Source organism: Centruroides sculpturatus, unplaced genomic scaffold (assembly GCF_000671375.1).
Source record: "Centruroides sculpturatus isolate CEXI.00-Female unplaced genomic scaffold, Cexi_2.0 scaffold966, whole genome shotgun sequence".
Lineage (NCBI taxonomy): Eukaryota > Metazoa > Arthropoda > Arachnida > Scorpiones > Buthidae > Centruroides > Centruroides sculpturatus.
The window spans coordinates 247280-265347 of record NW_019385273.1 but is presented as its reverse complement, the minus strand read 5'-3'; the positions used below and the strand labels follow the sequence as shown (position 1 = coordinate 265347).

The window sequence follows — 18068 nt, the reverse complement described above, 5'->3', positions numbered from 1 at the left end:
TAGAGTTTGTAGGAAGCAATTATTCTTTACCATATGTTTCTGTTTTATAAAATTGTTTATTATAATTGCATTTACAATTATAAAAGAAAAGAAGTATTCAAAAATTTGTTCTTTCTAGAATACTTCTTTTGTGGAATTACATATTCATAAAGAAATGTTAAAACAGAATCTATCAGCAGCAAGAAGTTTGATAGTTTCTTCTAACTTGTAAGATATCTTTTTCCTTTTTGGCAAAATACACTAATAATGTTTGCATTTGTATATCAATAAGAAACTTCATTATCTTTAATTGCCCTACACATACAGATTCCTTTATCAATTGAGTTAGTCACTTTATTTATAGAGTGTATCTTTTGTAAATGCAAATTAACTCACTTATGATCAGTCTTGGCACAGTAATTTGTAGCTACACTTTTTATATTTTTTGCATGCACTTTATTGGAATTAATAAAATTTTGCTTAACAATAGTTTTAGATTAGACATTGAGGATTCACATCTGAAAGTTAAAATTAGGCAGCAAGCATAATCCACACTATGGATAATAGATGACAATTGGGTCTGTGACTTCAAAGTGTAAATATCATACTACAAGAGTAAATATTGTCATTCTGTATTCAAAAATATACTTCAAACCAACAACTACCTACAATTAACCATTAACCAGTGCGAAATTCTTTAAAATCGGCGAACGTTTTCGATTCCCCTCCTGGGATCTTCTTTTACGTATTTTTAAAAAACGTTCGAATTAAAGAATCCGGTTATAACGAAAGCTATAAAGAAGTAAGCCTGAAGAAGATCCCAGGAGGGGAATCGAAAACGTTCGCCAATTTTAAAGAATTTCGCACCGGTTAATGGTTAATTGTAGGTAGTTGTTGGTTTGAAGTATATTTTTGAATACAGAATGACAATATTTACTCTTGTAGTATGATATTTACACTTTGAAGTCACAGACCCAATTGTCATCTATTATCCATAGTGTGGATTATGCTTGCTGCCTAATTTTAACTTTCAGATGTGAATCCTCAATTCTAATCTAAAACTATTGTTAAGCAAAATTTTATTAATTCCAATAAAGTGCATGCAAAAAATATAAAAAGTGTAGCTACAAATTACTGTGCCAAGACTGATCATAAGTGAGTTAATTTGCATTTACAAAAGATACACTCTATAAATAAAGTGACTAACTCAATTGATAAAGGAATCTGTATGTGTAGGGCAATTAAAGATAATGAAGTTTCTTATTGATATACAAATGCAAACATTATTAGTGTATTTTGCCAAAAAGGAAAAAGATATCTTACAAGTTAGAAGAAACTATCAAACTTCTTGCTGCTGATAGATTCTGTTTTAACATTTCTTTATGAATATGTAATTCCACAAAAGAAGTATTCTAGAAAGAACAAATTTTTGAATACTTCTTTTCTTTTATAATTGTAAATGCAATTATAATAAACAATTTTATAAAACAGAAACATATGGTAAAGAATAATTGCTTCCTACAAACTCTAATAATGTAGTAAATGTTATGTATAAAACTTTAAACTTGTTAAAAATTAAATTTCTGCAAAGCTAACAGCAAGATCAAAGTTTAGCATCTCTCTTGACAAATATTCATTATTGAAAAATAGAAAATATTTAATACAAATGGTCATGCAAATAAAGACAAATTTTGAAATAATAAAATTATTGAATCAAATGCTGTAAAAAATGTTATCAAAGAACAAAAAGCTAAAGTAAAAGAATCTAAAATGTAGAAATGAAGGATATTGGAATAATATATGCAAAAGAAGGTTAAAAATGATGGAGATTCAATTATACATTGGAATAAAATCCAATAAATAATATATAAAGAGGAAGATTCAATAAACTTGTACAAAATAGAACAACTATATAGTTATGCGGCAAGTTTGGATTATAAAACATTGAATAAAACAAGATACACATGAACTTATGAAATGAAAAGCTATAATAATATAAGAGGAAAAAAAAACAAGGCAAAAAAATTATTTATAAATGTTACGTACCAGTATAACTTTTAAATAAGTTTTTATGATTATTCATCAATTCCTGATGCTAACATTTCTATTTTTTCACCTGGCCACTGTAAGTGGCCCTTCACTTGCACATTCCGTTGGCTTTGCCTCTTTATTCACGTTATAGAGTATTCATAAAAATTTCATAATAGTTCACCCATTGCTTCTCCAGTGTTGCCATTTCTATTTTTTCTTAACAGAAAAAAGTGTCAAGATGATTTTAAGCTAAGTATTTTATTGTAATGGCCTGAATATTAGTTAATGTTTTTTTCCAGTTTTAAAATGATAAAAACTCACTCTTGATCTACATTCCAGATACAATTTATATTTGAGTTTGATTAAAATTTGATTTGATTGAAATAATTCTGTGGTATTGTACAGCACATGTCATACAGATTTTAGCTGATGCTAAAATTCAGTGCATCAATTGAAGAGCATCTCATCAATTCCTTCAAAGCACCAAAAAATGATCACAAAAAAGTATAGTAGACAAAAGAATCATTAAAAAATTTCCCTTCCATTTACAAGATAAACAAGGAAGTCAATCAGTCAATTAATCAAACTTATTTGCTTGTTTGCTTATTAAGTTATGGCAATGCAACACTTGGGCAATTTGCATAGGGGAATGCCTTCTGGAAAGTCTTTTTAAGGGTAACTGGCTCCTATTCAGGCATTAGAAAACCCAGAAAATTCCATGTAGCCAGCCTGGTGAGGCGTAAACATATAACCGAACTCCCAGTGTTCAGGGAACGAAACCACTTGGCCACTGGTGGGCCTCAAATTTATTGACTTAGGGTAATTCCTTTATCTAGGGTATATAAAGCATTTTAACAATTACAGTAGAATCTCATTTTAATGGATCACAAAACAACAGATTTCTTGAAATAGTGGATTTTTTCCAGCTCCCATTAAATCAATACAATTTTACCTGTTTTTAGCAGATCCATAACTCAGAATAACAGATTTTTGTTTTTCTTTGTGTTTTTTTTTCAACATTTAGTTAATATTTGGATGTTTCCAGGAATTTGTAGAGTTCAATGATGAACTTGATACATCTAGAATATGTACAGTCAAAGAATTGTACGAAAAGAGTCAGCAGGTTGATACAATTGAGGAGAAGCTACCTGGTGAACATTCTGATGCTGATCCAAGTGTAGTGCCAAAATTTAGCAAGAACATCAAGTCTTTCCAAATCATGAAGACCTTCTTAATTAATGAGTTTCAGCATAAACAAACAAGCTATACATGATATTGCTATATCAAATGATGGTCGTATTCAATAGGCAGAAAAGTGGCATCAAAATAAACCAAAGATGAACAAGATGAACAAGATTTTAACAAATTGTGAAATCAAGTGCTAATGAGCATATGTAATTTGCCTCTTTTTATGCTTACAGTATATACAATTTCTGTCAGCTTTGTTCTAAACATGTATGGCATAATATACAATTTTTTAACATACGTGTTTCTATAGAATAAATAAAATATAAAAAATAAAACTAAGAGACTGAATAATTTCAAGTACAGGTATATTTTATATGCTAAGGAGTTAAAAAACAAAATTTTTTTTTTTGAATAATGAATATTTTCTTAGATGTATGAGAAATTCATTATTTGCAAAATAACAAATTTTCAGAACAATGGATAATTTTTGGTGGTCCAAGCAATCCATTAAAACAAGATTCTACCATGTATATATGTACGTACATACATACAGAAAAACAAAAAGCATAATCAAATCAAAAGACATAGTATAGAATATTTCAAATTAATATGAACTGTTTTTAAAATCTTACTGTACAATAGTAGTAATAAATTAAAATAATAAGTGAATAAATGAAGGAATTAATGCTGTAAACTGCCAGTATATTTCCCAAAAGTATATGTCAATTTATCCTATTGGAAATCACTTTAACAAAACTTATACAGCTAAATACAAATTTTTTTACTCAGGTTTTTTATAACAGTGATTATCAGGTAGAATCAGGTAGAATATCTTTTCCAGAGTTCTTGAATTTCTTCATATTTCAATACTATGTGAAAAAATTAACTATCTTTTTTACAGAGAAAACAAATATCAAAATAAAGCAATATTATTTTACCTTCATAACATATATTCAATTTGTTTAATCTAATTTGCAGTACGACTGATATCATTTCAGAAGGAAAATTATAATGAAAAAAAAAAAAAAACTATGTGTTTTGTAAGTTGAACAAATATCAAGAATGAAATTTACAAACATTAATCTTGCCCAGATCAAGAGTCAAAGACCTTAGGGACCACTAAGCAGACACCATCAGCCAATGGACTTCAAAATATTCTGGATCAGTAAGCATTAAAGTTGGATTGCAGCCTGCAGATGTGTCAATAGAATCAAATGTGCTAAGCCACTCAGTTTTCTTCTTATATTGAATGACTTTTTCCATAGCTAACAGTAACAGGATATTTTTGAACAAATTAGAAAAATTGATATATAAGGAAATGGCAGGATGCAAAAACTTTAGGCCTCACAAACAGAATCCAAAAGTATTCAAAATACTATAAGCAACTCACAACCAATCTATTCAGTTGGAATTTACAAGTCTATACTCAATTATCTAGAACATATTTTTTATTCTATTCCATCACACACTTCCCAAAATTAAATATTGCAAAATTGACCCCATCAGGTGTACAGTCTCAGAAAGAATAATTAACAATAGATTATTGGCTAATGAGGATAAAGCAATCACAATATAAGAGTTCACATTTAATTATACTAGAAAAACTTCTGTGCATAACACAAACAATTCTATTGTGTAAAAGAATTCAAAACAATGAACTACTCAGATCAGAAGTTGTTTCAGTGAGCCAATGTTTGTCATTGGTTTGAAATTTATGTTAAATGCATTAAAATCAAGGCAAAAAGTGAAAAGAATTGACAAATCAAAGAAGTCTAACCTTATCTTGGCTTCTGAGCTGCCACTTGTTAGCAGCAAAATTTGATCTTGAACAGATGAAAATTGTTTTAAAATTTATTGTTTCAAATCATCTTTTTGCTCTTAATATATGAATTATGTTTACTCAACTACTGACCACTGTAATTTCAAAAGAGATATGCAGCAATAAAATGTTACTGCTTTTAATAATAATAAAAAATAAAATTATAATATCATATCTTTGAATGAATGTTTTAAGTTTAACATAAAAACTATTACTTCTGTCATCTTCTGAAGCATTTTGAATGTAAATATATATACAGTACATTATTATTATTCATTATAATTTTAAATATAAAAAGATAAATAAAAAACATACCTCAATTATTTCATGTTTACTATCTACAAATGGTCCAACCTATTAAAAATCTTGATATATAATAAATCAGTTTAAACATTTAGAAAAATATAAAGTCAATAAAAATAATACACTAAAGATTATCATTTGAATATAGAATTCAAATAAATATATTATTTAACTTATATAAGACAAAAATATATTTCAAAACAAATGTATAAACAACAAAATCACAAAAGCTGTTAAATTATAGTTATCGATTTAACAAAATAATTTAATATTAAAAATATTAAATAATTACTTTGTAATCATAATATAAATCTAAATAATTTGAAAAAAATAAAAAAAGGGGGAAAGCAACTATTCTTAACTTCAGAGAAAATGCTAAATAAGTTATGATTATAACAAATACAGGTCAATACTTTCTTACCAATCAGTTATGTTGACTTGTCTCTTACAAACTATGGTAATTCATCTTATCAAATGTAGCTAATTTGAAATACCTAATGAATGGCAAGCTTCTTTATCAGGCTATAAGGCTAAATAATTACTAAGCGATTTGGCAAGAGGAAGATAATAATTAGTCTAATAGCCTGATAAAGAATCTGGCTGTTCATTTAGTATTTGAAATAACTATTGGGTTAAATATATTTATTACATTTACATAGCTAATTTGATCTTTCATAAAAACAGTTCAAGAGTACAATTTTCAATTATTTGTTTCCTAAAGCTGCTTTCTTTCATGTTTACAACAAGCAGAAAACACCATGTTTACAACAAGCAGAAAATAATTATCTGATGTGAAATAAAAATTATTTTTTAATAATTTGAAATTAATTTCAATTATTGATATTTCATAATTTAAATAATAAATCCAAAAAAAAACATCTCATGCTTTATTTTATTACAAAATTTTTTAGATAAATTATTCTATATAGCCATATCCACAATAAAATTTCATATTTTTTAAATATGAAATAAAATTGTCCTGTGGTAACTTCAGTATAGAATAATTAATTTAAAGAATTTTATGATAAAACAAGAAAATAAACTTTATTTATATTTTTTAATTGAAGACCTTACACCAGTGTTTTTCAACCTTCTTGAATATGAGACCGCTTTACAAGTTAAAAAATTCTGGCAACCCCCAGGGCCATATTAAAACTATATCAATGATTTTAAAAACTACGTATTTAATTTTCTTTCTGTTGAGGCCTAAATATCGATAAAAAAAACCAACTGTACTGTAAAATAAACAGGCACAGCCTTCTCACTGAAATTGTAGTTTTTTTTATTGTGGTGTAGGACCTACAAACACTTGTCTTTTTCTTTTACTCACGACCCCCACATGTAAGGCTTTGCGATCCCCCTGGGGGGTTGTGACCCACAGATTGAAAAACACTGCCTTACACAAATAATAATTTAAAATTATAGTAATTTTTCTAAAATTACATTATTTTATGACATATTATTTATACATATTTATATTATATATATACTTGATGTTTGAAATTTATAACACTATAAACATAACAAAATAGTTGCTTATCTGCATTTTTTTCTACTTTCTGGGACAAACTGCAGATTTATTTCAAGAGGGATTCTTTAACTTAAGGTTCATTTTTATAGCAATTCAACTTATTTTTTAAATAAGATTTTCTTATTAAATTAAATTATGTTAATCTGAAAGTAAGTTTGCCAAACAATTTGTCAGATTTTTTATCAGCCTGTACTCATACTAATTAATGATCTGAAGCAGTATAATTTGGCTAGAGAGTGGCAGTTAGGCTGTATCTCTAATTTATTTATAATTATTAAATTTATTAAAACACCTCAAGAACTGGTATATATTATCTAAAAACACAGCAGTATACTAAATCAGTTATATAAACACAAAAATATTTAATATAATAAACGTTTTTGATATAAGATTAGCCTATTAAAGAAGAAAACATTAAATTCAACTTTAAAACTACTGAACTTTGGCAGTTATAATGGCAAGTACTATTCATGATGAACGTATACAAATAGAAAAATAATCAAATGACTTACATAATTAATAAAATAAAAACATTTCAATTAACAAACTTGAGAGCATACACAAAGTATCCTACAATAGTTCAAACAATGCACTCTATATTAATGAAAAATTATCAGATTCCCTGAGGTTGATGGCAGTCTGATTGTATATCTTGGCCCTATCAAGTTTAGTAATGGAAATATTTTATTTTATTAATTATGTAAAGTTCATTCAATTCTGTATTTCAATTCTGAGTTCTGTTCCTTAATAAGATTATATAACCTGAGGATGTCTGATTGATATGAATGAGAATTTTATTACATTAAATATTTTTGTGTTTACTAACTAGTTTGGTGAACAGGTGTGTTTTTAAATTATAAATAAATAAATTTTTAATTTAGAACAGTCTAGAAAAAATAATTGGCCCAGACCCATAATTCCTGCTTGCTGTCCAGTTATGCTACCAAGACTTCAGTCTGATCTTCATCCATGGGCACAGCTGACTTATGGTTTAATCTCAACATGATGTATGTATATATATACACACATATACCCATTGTATTAGAAGTATCAAACAGTATATAAACAGATTTGTAGATACACTTAATACTTATTTTGGTCATGTTTTTTTTTACATAAAAATAAATTCTACTTTTAATCTAATATAACCAATTAAAAAATTTCAACTAATTATTGATGAGACTATGTCTTGTCTCTAAAATTGGACTGCTGTCAATGGCTGCACATCTTAGAGGTATGAAGGAGTACATGTCAGAAGTTGCAATTTGGCACAGAGTATTTGATGCCCAAATCATGCCACATAAAATAAACCAGATTTGTAGGTAGTCAGGGAGTCAAGAAGTGGGTCAAAAGAAAATACGAAATGATGAGACTGTTTCTACAAACAGGTGCAAGTGCATGCATTGCTCGCACTCTCTGAGACATAGTCTCATCCCAAAAATGGCTTTGCTGTTTTACCTGTAATTACTTTTAATATCAAACTAAATTTGTTACAGTTAATTAAGAAAATAAAGAATACAAATAATGTATTATAAAAATGAATTTGTTATTTTGACAAACAGTAATCTAAAACATTGAATTTAACTAATATAATATTAGCTAGTGGTCATTTCAAAGTTAAAATATAAAAAATATTTCTTTACTTTGATAATAGGTAATATATTAAAGACTTTTAAAATAAGCATTCAAACTAAAAATATTATTTTTTATACAGTATAAATATTAAAAATAGCCTGTAAAGATGTTATAACTTATTTTTACATTATAATTTATATTAAATAATAAACATACCAATATGCAAATATGTGGTTTATACTCTTTTACATAATTCAACACATCAGAAAGAGGTTGATAAGAGAGCGCACCTTCATTAGTAGTTGCAGTAAATGGACCAGCTGCAACTACTATTTGTAAAGATTCTGAAATATGTTATTAAGTTTTGAAATTAAAATTTTAAAATAGTATCCATAAATTGTCTTTCAATTTTTAAATATCAATACAAAAACCAGTAATTGAAAATTTTCATACAATTTTTATATGCAAAACAAATGTTCATTATACTCATAAAGTTAAATACAATTTGATGTGTTCTCCCTTAAAACGTCACAAACCAAGTTATATTGAAATTTACACATTTGTTATAAAAATTAATATAATTTTGTTTATAAAAAATAAAATCTGTTTATCAATTCAAAGTTATAACTTTTTATTGAAATATAAAAATTATAATCTTATAATCATAAAGTAATATAATAAGTTATTAAAAAAATTCAGTTGCAATGTATTAATTTAAAATGTATTTTAAATATAACAAAAGATATAACTCATAATCACGCACACATGTACTGTACCTGTTGTAAAGATATTAATTTTCTATCCATGTTCATTGAAGCAATGTAATGAAATAATAATAACTGAATGACAACTATATTAATAATTTTAATAAATTTTTCTTAATTATAAGAAATTATTAGTATGCCAATTATTACTTATCATCTTTTACTAACTATATTTTCATTATTTCATAAAACATTTTCTTAACTTAAGTCTACAGAAATAAACTGAGAAGTCTCACAAATCTTTACATTTTAAATAGTACAAATAATACTATCCAAAAAACTTGAAAAAAATTAAACAAAAATAATAACAACATTCTTTAAGATAAAAATTTAATAAAAACACACAATTTAAAAGTAAATTATATAATCATATTAAAAAATATCATGATACCAATATTTAATAAAATTTTATCATGAAGAATGTTTATAGTTTTTATAGCATTTCAAATTTAAGTAATTTTTCAATTTAGAAATTCTTTCATTCAATTTCAAAACATTGCATAGAAAATGTATTTTTTCTAAAAAAGATTATTGGATGAATAAAATCATTAAAAGAATAAAACAACAGTACTAATAAAAATTTATATTTCAAATAAAATTGAACTTAAGATTAAGATTTGAAGCATTAACTTGAACTGTCTTCAGGCATTTACACTTTAAAGCAACACAAAATTTGATTAATAACCAAGTGTTTCCATTAACTTCATTGAATCATATCTTTAGGATTAAGATTTGAATTTCATTATAGTATGATAAGCAACATCAAACAATCTAATTTCTTTTATTTAAATTTTTTGAAAATGTTAGATTTCTATCACTAATACTTTATTGTTATTACACACATATGCATTATTTGTTTTTATATATTACTTATAACTATTAAAATAAAACAGTAAATTATATGAAGTATATATATTCTGATAGTTCACTGAATTATTTATTAGTTATACATATATTAATTAGTAACAAATATGAATATACTCTTAAATTACATTTTGTGATAACACTTTAAAGTTGTATGACTAAGAAAATGTATAAAGATATGTATCAGGATTTTTAATATATGTCAGAAAAACATGCTATTCCAAGGAAAACCATAAAGTCTGAATATATTTTATAGCAGTAAACATAAACTTTTTAAAAATACTTGCCAAAAATGACTAACATTTAGCAGAACCTAAAAGAAATGTTTTAAAAAGTGAATAAAATTACTATTACAAATCTGAGAAAATAATAATCTGAGAAAATAATAATATAGTGAATAAAAATAAAATTTATGTGAATTGAAACCATATCAAACATACTTTTTGAATTTTTATATGCCATTTATTCTTCTGACTTAACTTTTTTCTGTATTATTTTTGAATACAGTAATACCCCGAACTTAGGCGATAGGTGGGACCAAGCGATAACCGCGTAAGTCAAATTCGCGTAAGTCAGGGTATAATTTTGCATATAAATACATACAAATAATTTTTAATTGGGGCCGGAGACTAAAGAAAACAATAATTTAGAAAAAAATGTTTAATAAAATCTTAGATAATACATATGTATAACAAATTAGGCCTATATTATTTTACAATTTTTCACATTTACTTGATTATTACGCCATAATTTTAACATTGTTTCCATCTCAGCGATAATACTGTGACGTTTACGAATGATGCTTGAATTTAAAGATTGAGCATTTTTCACAGCTTCGAGAATTTTTTCTTTGCCTTTTATAATTGTTCTGACCGACAATTCCGGTAGATCAAACTTCTTTGCCAATTCACAAATTTTCATTTTTGTATCGAAGTCTTTAATAATGGGTACGTTCGTAAAGTCAAACGAGTTAAACGCGTTAGTAACGAATCGTTCGAAAAGTCTAACGAAATAGGAATAACGATGACTTCATTCTCGCTTAACTCGTTCGACTTTACGAACATACCCAATGTTAACTTTACATTCCAAAGATAAAGTTTTTCTTTTCTTGTTTGATGCAGAAGAATTAGTTCTACTTCGTTTGGATGACATAGTAGAGTCTCTCGAGTCTCCGTAGATATAACAAACACAGAAATAAATAACACAAAATAAATTGTAGCTATGTGTGGATTCCGCGCAACACATCCGAACATGTAAGCTGAACAATAGTGTGGGGGGAGTGAGTAATCAAGGGTTGCCTGGCGCTCAAACAAAAGACGAATCGATGAGATTTGAAAATCACGTAACTCCGGGTTCGCGTAAGTCGGGGTAGCGTAAGTCGGGGTATTACTGTATTCAATTGTAACTATTGAACTGTTTACATTACAATAATAGATTATCAAAATTAATAATTATTTTTTTTATAAACATTTATAGTAAAAAAATAAATAACTAAGATAATATATATTGTATTTGATAATTTTAAAAATTCTGAAAATGCATATCTCAGATTTACCATACTGTACTTAATATATATAAATTAACATCAAATTTAAAATCATCACAAAAAGAAAAAAATTGTACAAGAATTCTGTAAAATGCTTTCATAAAAATTTAAGAAACTTTATTACAATAAATTGTGATATCAAATGGTAAATAGTAAATAATAAAAATTTTTCAAATAGAAATTTACATATATTTAAACAAAAATAATTTTAAATTTTCAAAACAATAATTTGAAAACATGTTATTTATTAAATTATTTTAAAAAATCTTACTTTTGGCTATTAAAACAGATGGAGGACTAGAAGAAAATGGCAATGGTTCTTCCTGTTTTACAAATATAAATATAAATATTAGTTAATGTAAAAAATTTAATTATTATTATTTTATTGTTAAAAAAAATACAATAATTTAAATTAATTATAATTAAACAATAAATCATTTTTACAACTTTCAGAATTTTATATAATAATTCTATGTTGTCTCACTGACTGACTGACAGTAATATTATATAAAATCTTGGATTTTACATATTATCATGCTGATTTTTTCATTTCCATTTTTTACTAAATTTGTAATTTTTAAATGCAAAACAATGCTATTCTGTTCATAACATTCTGTTAGCTGAAGATAATCTATATTAAGTCAAAAACGTTTCTAATTAGATACTTAAATAACCTCAACTTTAGCAATTTATTTGTTTCATTATCCTCATCATTATTATTATTTTAATGGTACCAAGTTTTGCAAACTTTTATGATTTTCTTTTGTCTTATCTTTGATTATTATTTATTAAATTTTAAAAATATTATTTATAATTACATAATAGATCTTTATCCATATGATGTCACTGTCATATGTTGGTGGGTAAATACAACCAACATAATGGTTGTATTGCTATTCAAATCATCATTAATGTTAATAGATTTTACTCAAATAAATATTTTAAAGTATGTTTGCAGTCTGACTGAAAATAATAATGTTGTTTGTTGTAGGATTGGACATGCGCATTCGATGCAGGTAGACAGCTCACTACCTAGAGGGAAGCGAATGCAATTAAAGGACATGGGTAGTATTCCATTCTTCTTACATTCCGTCAGGAATTGCAATCGAGCTCTGGCCCTAGTTAGGGCTACGAGTGTTTTACGGTAATTACTAGCCAGCACCACTACTTGGTAAACTTCCACATTCACAGAACACCAGGATGAAATCAACATGTACCTGAACCAATTTTAAACGATTTTAAATGAGTTCGTTTGTTTGTTAAGGCAACGCAACACTTGGGCGATCTGCCTAGGGTGGATGCCTTCTGGAAGGTCTCTTTAAGGGAAACTGGCCCCTATTTAGGTGTTACAGATGTGGAGAAAACTGGAAAACTCCACATCCAAGCGAGACGCAAACCCACGACCAAACTCCCAATGTTCTGGGTACAAAGACCGCTTGGCCACTGGTGGGCATATGAAAATAATAAAAATGGCAAATTTGTGGATCTTCAAATATAACATTAAATTAAAAGAAGCAATAATTTCTACAGAAAAATTTATTAATGATCTTATTATGTTGGAAGAATATAACTTACAAGTATAAAGTATGTGAAACAAACTACTCTTTAGAATATATAGTAAAATACTAGCAGAAATGGAAAATAAAATATATAACGTAACAGCTATAATTCTATGGATAATAAAGTAATATTGAAGTTTGTTTGCCAAATTCTTATATATCCAACATACAAATAATTTAGTTTTTTTTTATTAACCATAAATAAAAACAATCCAAGATTTCTATTATTTTTAAATATATATATTTTTAATAAATAATAATAATAATAATAACAATAAATTTTGAATATATGGTTTTCACTAGAGTAACCAAAGTTATAATGTTAAATATGTATATGCTGGTATATCTATACTGATATTATAAAGAAGTAAAGTTTGTAAGTTTGGATGTAGGAGGTAATCTCTGAAACTACTCATCCGATTTCAAAAATTCTTTCACCAATATTTAGAATGGAACTTCAGGGTGGACATAGGCTGTATATTATTCTGTTAAACATTCATATAAATTAAAAGATATCATCTAGGATTAAGGCTTTTATGTCCAACAGATGGCACTAACTCTGTGAGTATGACGACCTAAGTTTGCTTTTCTGTGAGGATGAACTTAAGCAGATCATCTTCTATCTATCTATATAAATAAAATGTAATGTTTGTTTGTTCCTACCGATTCCTTTGAAATTTTGACACAACGTTGCATTCAAATATGCATGTGTTTTTATATAATATACATGTTGAAATTCTCTCCACTGGGGGGAGATGGACAGGATTAAGGCTTACCGTGAATAACTCTGCTTCTATTTATACTATTTTAGATGTGGTTTTTTTCATTTTTGATTGCGTTTTAATAGGCAACGTCAAGAGAATGTACACTAAGAAGGGATTTTTCGAAAAATCCCCCCATGCAGGAAGTGTTATACATTTACAATAGATACATTTTGAGCCACAACAACGCCTGGTAGGGTCTGCTAGTATTAGATATTTAAAAACACTATTTATATTAACACATTTTATTTTCAATAATGCTAATGTTAATTTATAATTCTAATATTGAGATTGTTTAACGATATTCAAATGTCCTGCTGGTTCATTGCCTACAATATGCAAACACACATTTGGAACATTTTTTTAAAAGATTACAGCAACAAAAAAAATTACATGAGAGTCAAAGGAAAAATCTATAAGTAAAGTAATATATTACATATTTCAAAAATATTATAATATTGAATTAATTTTTAAATTCTAATGTACTGTGCAAGGTTTCCCAAATTAAACTTGACATTTTCCATCTGGCTACAGCAAAAACTATTCATCAGAAAGTCATTAAAGTTTGGGAATGTCTTAATGAGATGATGGAAATTTTTTCTAGAGCAAATATAGTTAGTTACTAGAGGATGTATTATAGCTTTATACAGAACATAACAATGAGCTACACAAGTTATCTGTCCAATGTGAACAAAAGATGTTCAAAACATATGGCCACCATTGTCTGCTACCATTTGAAAGTGTAAAACAGCATGTTTAACAGTTGTATGCAGTGTATGCCTTGGAATGTTAGGCACGTGGCATGCTATGTTGTCCTTAATTAAGGTCTGACAATGATGTTATGGGATCACGGTAGACCAAGTATTTGAGATAGCCCCAGACCCAAAAATTGCATAGATTCAAGTCTGGGGATCTTGCAGGCCAATATGCCACTACTTCAGCTTGAAAAGCACCCTCTACTGGTTGGTGGTTTTTGAAACTAACTTTTTTTAATCTAGAAAAATTCCCATCATCTAATTAAGGCATTTCCAAACTTTCATGATTTTATGATGAATAGTTTTTGCTTAGCCAGTTGGGAAATGTCAAATTAAATTTGGGACACCATGTTTAATATCATTCTTAGAAATTTTCTTTTGAAATATTCTTACTGAAACAAGCTATAACCTGCATTTAAAAGTTAACTCTTTAGAGTTCACTTAAACTATAAATTTCATTAGAATTTAATAATTTTTTAATTTGTTCTTATTCATAATATTTTCCTCTTAAAATTATATCTCTAAAATGTAAGGAAAAAACTAATAATATAACTTATAGTAGAATGGAAAGTTTTTCTTTCCATTTTGATAATTAACTCTTTATAGATATGTTTTCTATTAAGCAGAAACCAATGAAATGAAATATTTTTATATTCTGGTTTATTGGAATGGTTAGAATAATTGTATGCACTGCAAAAATTTAGCATTTTCGAGCAGTCTCTCAACACAAAGAACAAGCAGAGAGGGCTAATGCAAAATGCTGTTTACTCACCAACATGGACTTCTACCCAGAAGTCCATTTGTGATCAATAATGTTTATTAATAAGTTTTATATAAAATTATAGTCTGTTTCAAATAAGTTGGCACTTAAGTTAAACAAACTGATAATCAAATAAGTTTAATAACAATCAGCCAAAGCAATCTAATTGATTCTTTAATCTATACTCATTACATTAAACAAAATCATACTTTCTAACTCTCAAGATTTAAAATAATTTTAAGCAATGCTAATTTGACAATTAATACTTCTAAATATCAATAAAATTTCAAAAGAGTTTCAACGTAAAATATATCAAACATTAAATATTTTCATAGCAGTCAATTGCTGATCCTGATGGTCAAAACTTTATGTTCTAAAAATACTGTAAAAATACAAATTATACTGTTTGCCAGTCTTTAATTGTTAATAGATAAAAATTTAAAAAACAGATAGATAAATAAAAATTTGTAAGATAAAGACTGTTGTTATCAAAAATTGTTATATAGTAAATACATAACAATCTTTGATACTTCCTATCTCATTTTTTTCAAGAGTTTCTCTGTTAAAATTAGGGTTTCTCATTTCCCGGGAAATTTGCCTCCAGCAGGATTACGGGAAAAATAATTTCTTTTCCCGGTATCCCGGGAAATTCCGGGATGAGATAGTAAAATAGGATTTTATATGAATAAAAAAGATCATACAGGAATATCATAAATTTGAATAATTTAATTTATTTTCTAGTAAGTAACTAAAAGTGTAGGGCCAATCTTACTCATACGAACACGTTAGGCTCAATTAATTTATGTTCTCCTACATTATAAGATGAAAGTAAAATAAAGCGTTTCATTGGGAGTTTTAATGATTATGAAAAAAAATACTATTTTATTTCTAAAGATGAAATAAAAAAATAAACTAAAGTGCGATGAGTGATATTTACTTTCAGCGAGTCTCTGCTGTTCAATGATGCGCAAACACAATACATAGATATTACATGAACTAACAAGTAGAGACTTGTAAAACATACGTAGTAATATGCAGCATGAAACCTCAAAATTTCTCTCTTAGGTGAGTCTTCAAGATGCAACTTTTCGTATAAGAAATAATAGAAAGAAAACCTGACATGATAAATTATTATTGAAATGCAAGATTTCCCGGGAAAATAAATTTTCCTGGGATTTTTCTCGTAGGGAATAAATGGCGGAAATCCCGGGAAAGAAACCCTAGTTAAAATGTCTATTACTGACCACTGGATGGCCAGTAACAGATTACACTTTGGCTCACGTTCAGTTTACATTTAAATTAGACAAATTCAGAAGGCAAAATGACAAGTTCTTTTGTTTACATTAGATGCCAACTTATTTGAAAAACATTGTAATAATGTTTACCAGTATATAAAATTATCATCATAAATTGCAACAACAATATGAAGTGTGTCGCAAAGCAATGCAAAATGTCAATATTTCACAGCCAAATTGCATTCAGGGACACAGTCCCTAGAATTGTAATAAAATAATAATTAAAATGAATTAAAATATTCAGATTTGAATGGAATATTATATTGTTTCTTTTTTTTATTGTAATAAGTAGGGTGTCAAGAAAATTATTTATTTATTTGTAATTAATGTAATATTTTTATTTTTTAATATTTTAACAGGCTTTTTGTAATTTGTAATTTGTTTTAGTTGTAGAGAAATGTTATGTCGGGTAATAGAAATATTTACAAATTTATCATATGAAATACACAACACTAGTCAACATGACTATTTTTTTCTTATACTTTATTAGATGTATTGTATATTTTTTTTATACAGACTGTTACACTAATTTCAAAATTTGGCCATCCTGTCATATTCTTGAGCAATTCTCAATAATATTAATATACTTGTGCATATTAGTTTTAAAAGGAATATGAAATGTTGGCCAATTATTGCTGGTTATCAGAAACTGAAAGTGCAATCATATAAATGAAAATAAGTGAAAAAATACTTTTTAAAGCTCAATATGCCTGTAATTTTTTTATTACCAATAAAATTAATTATAAACAAGTTAGCATTTATTTTCTTATCCTAACATAATAGAAATATTTTGTTCTTAGTTTAATCATGAGAAATAACAGATAAAATTACATACAAAATATCAACCAAAATCATAAAAGTTAAAGTTTGTTATCTAGTGGTGATGATGACGATGAATTATTATTACTAACCATCATCATCATTTCCATTTAATTTTGAATTATAACTCAATATAGTAGAAATAAAGTAGAAATAAATTTCATAAATGAGTACTTCATTGTACAGAATAAATATTTCAATATAAGAATAATCTACCACTTTCAGTTATCTGTGGAATCCTAATCCAATTTCAAGAAAGTAAACAATTGCAAATATAAAACATAGCAAAAGTAAATCATGATCAGTTAATCTTCAAAATTATTGAATGAGAAAAGTATGAACAAAAATGCTGAAACAACTCAAATACACCCAATTAGTTTTAAACCATCTCTGCAAAAAAATTTTAAAATAGAACTTTACTTACAAAATTAACTTAGTGCAATAATTAAAACAATATTTAAANGTTTTTCCATTTTTTTTCTTAAAATTACTACGTGAAATAGTATTTAAAGGTAAGGT

General features: G+C 26.7%; 1 protein-coding gene across 1 annotated transcript in view; it reads right to left on the bottom strand.

Moving 5' to 3' along the window:
• Positions 1-18068, bottom strand: part of LOC111637024 (DNA polymerase alpha subunit B-like) — a 65772-nt gene that overhangs the window by 25851 nt on the left and 21853 nt on the right. The window contains exons 9-11 of the mRNA XM_023382424.1: positions 11872-11944; positions 8643-8770; positions 5333-5371 (exon numbers count right to left, since the gene is read on the bottom strand). Coding sequence (XP_023238192.1) covers positions 5333-5371; positions 8643-8770; positions 11872-11944 — 240 coding nt within the window. The remainder of the gene's footprint in view (positions 1-5332; positions 5372-8642; positions 8771-11871; positions 11945-18068) is intronic.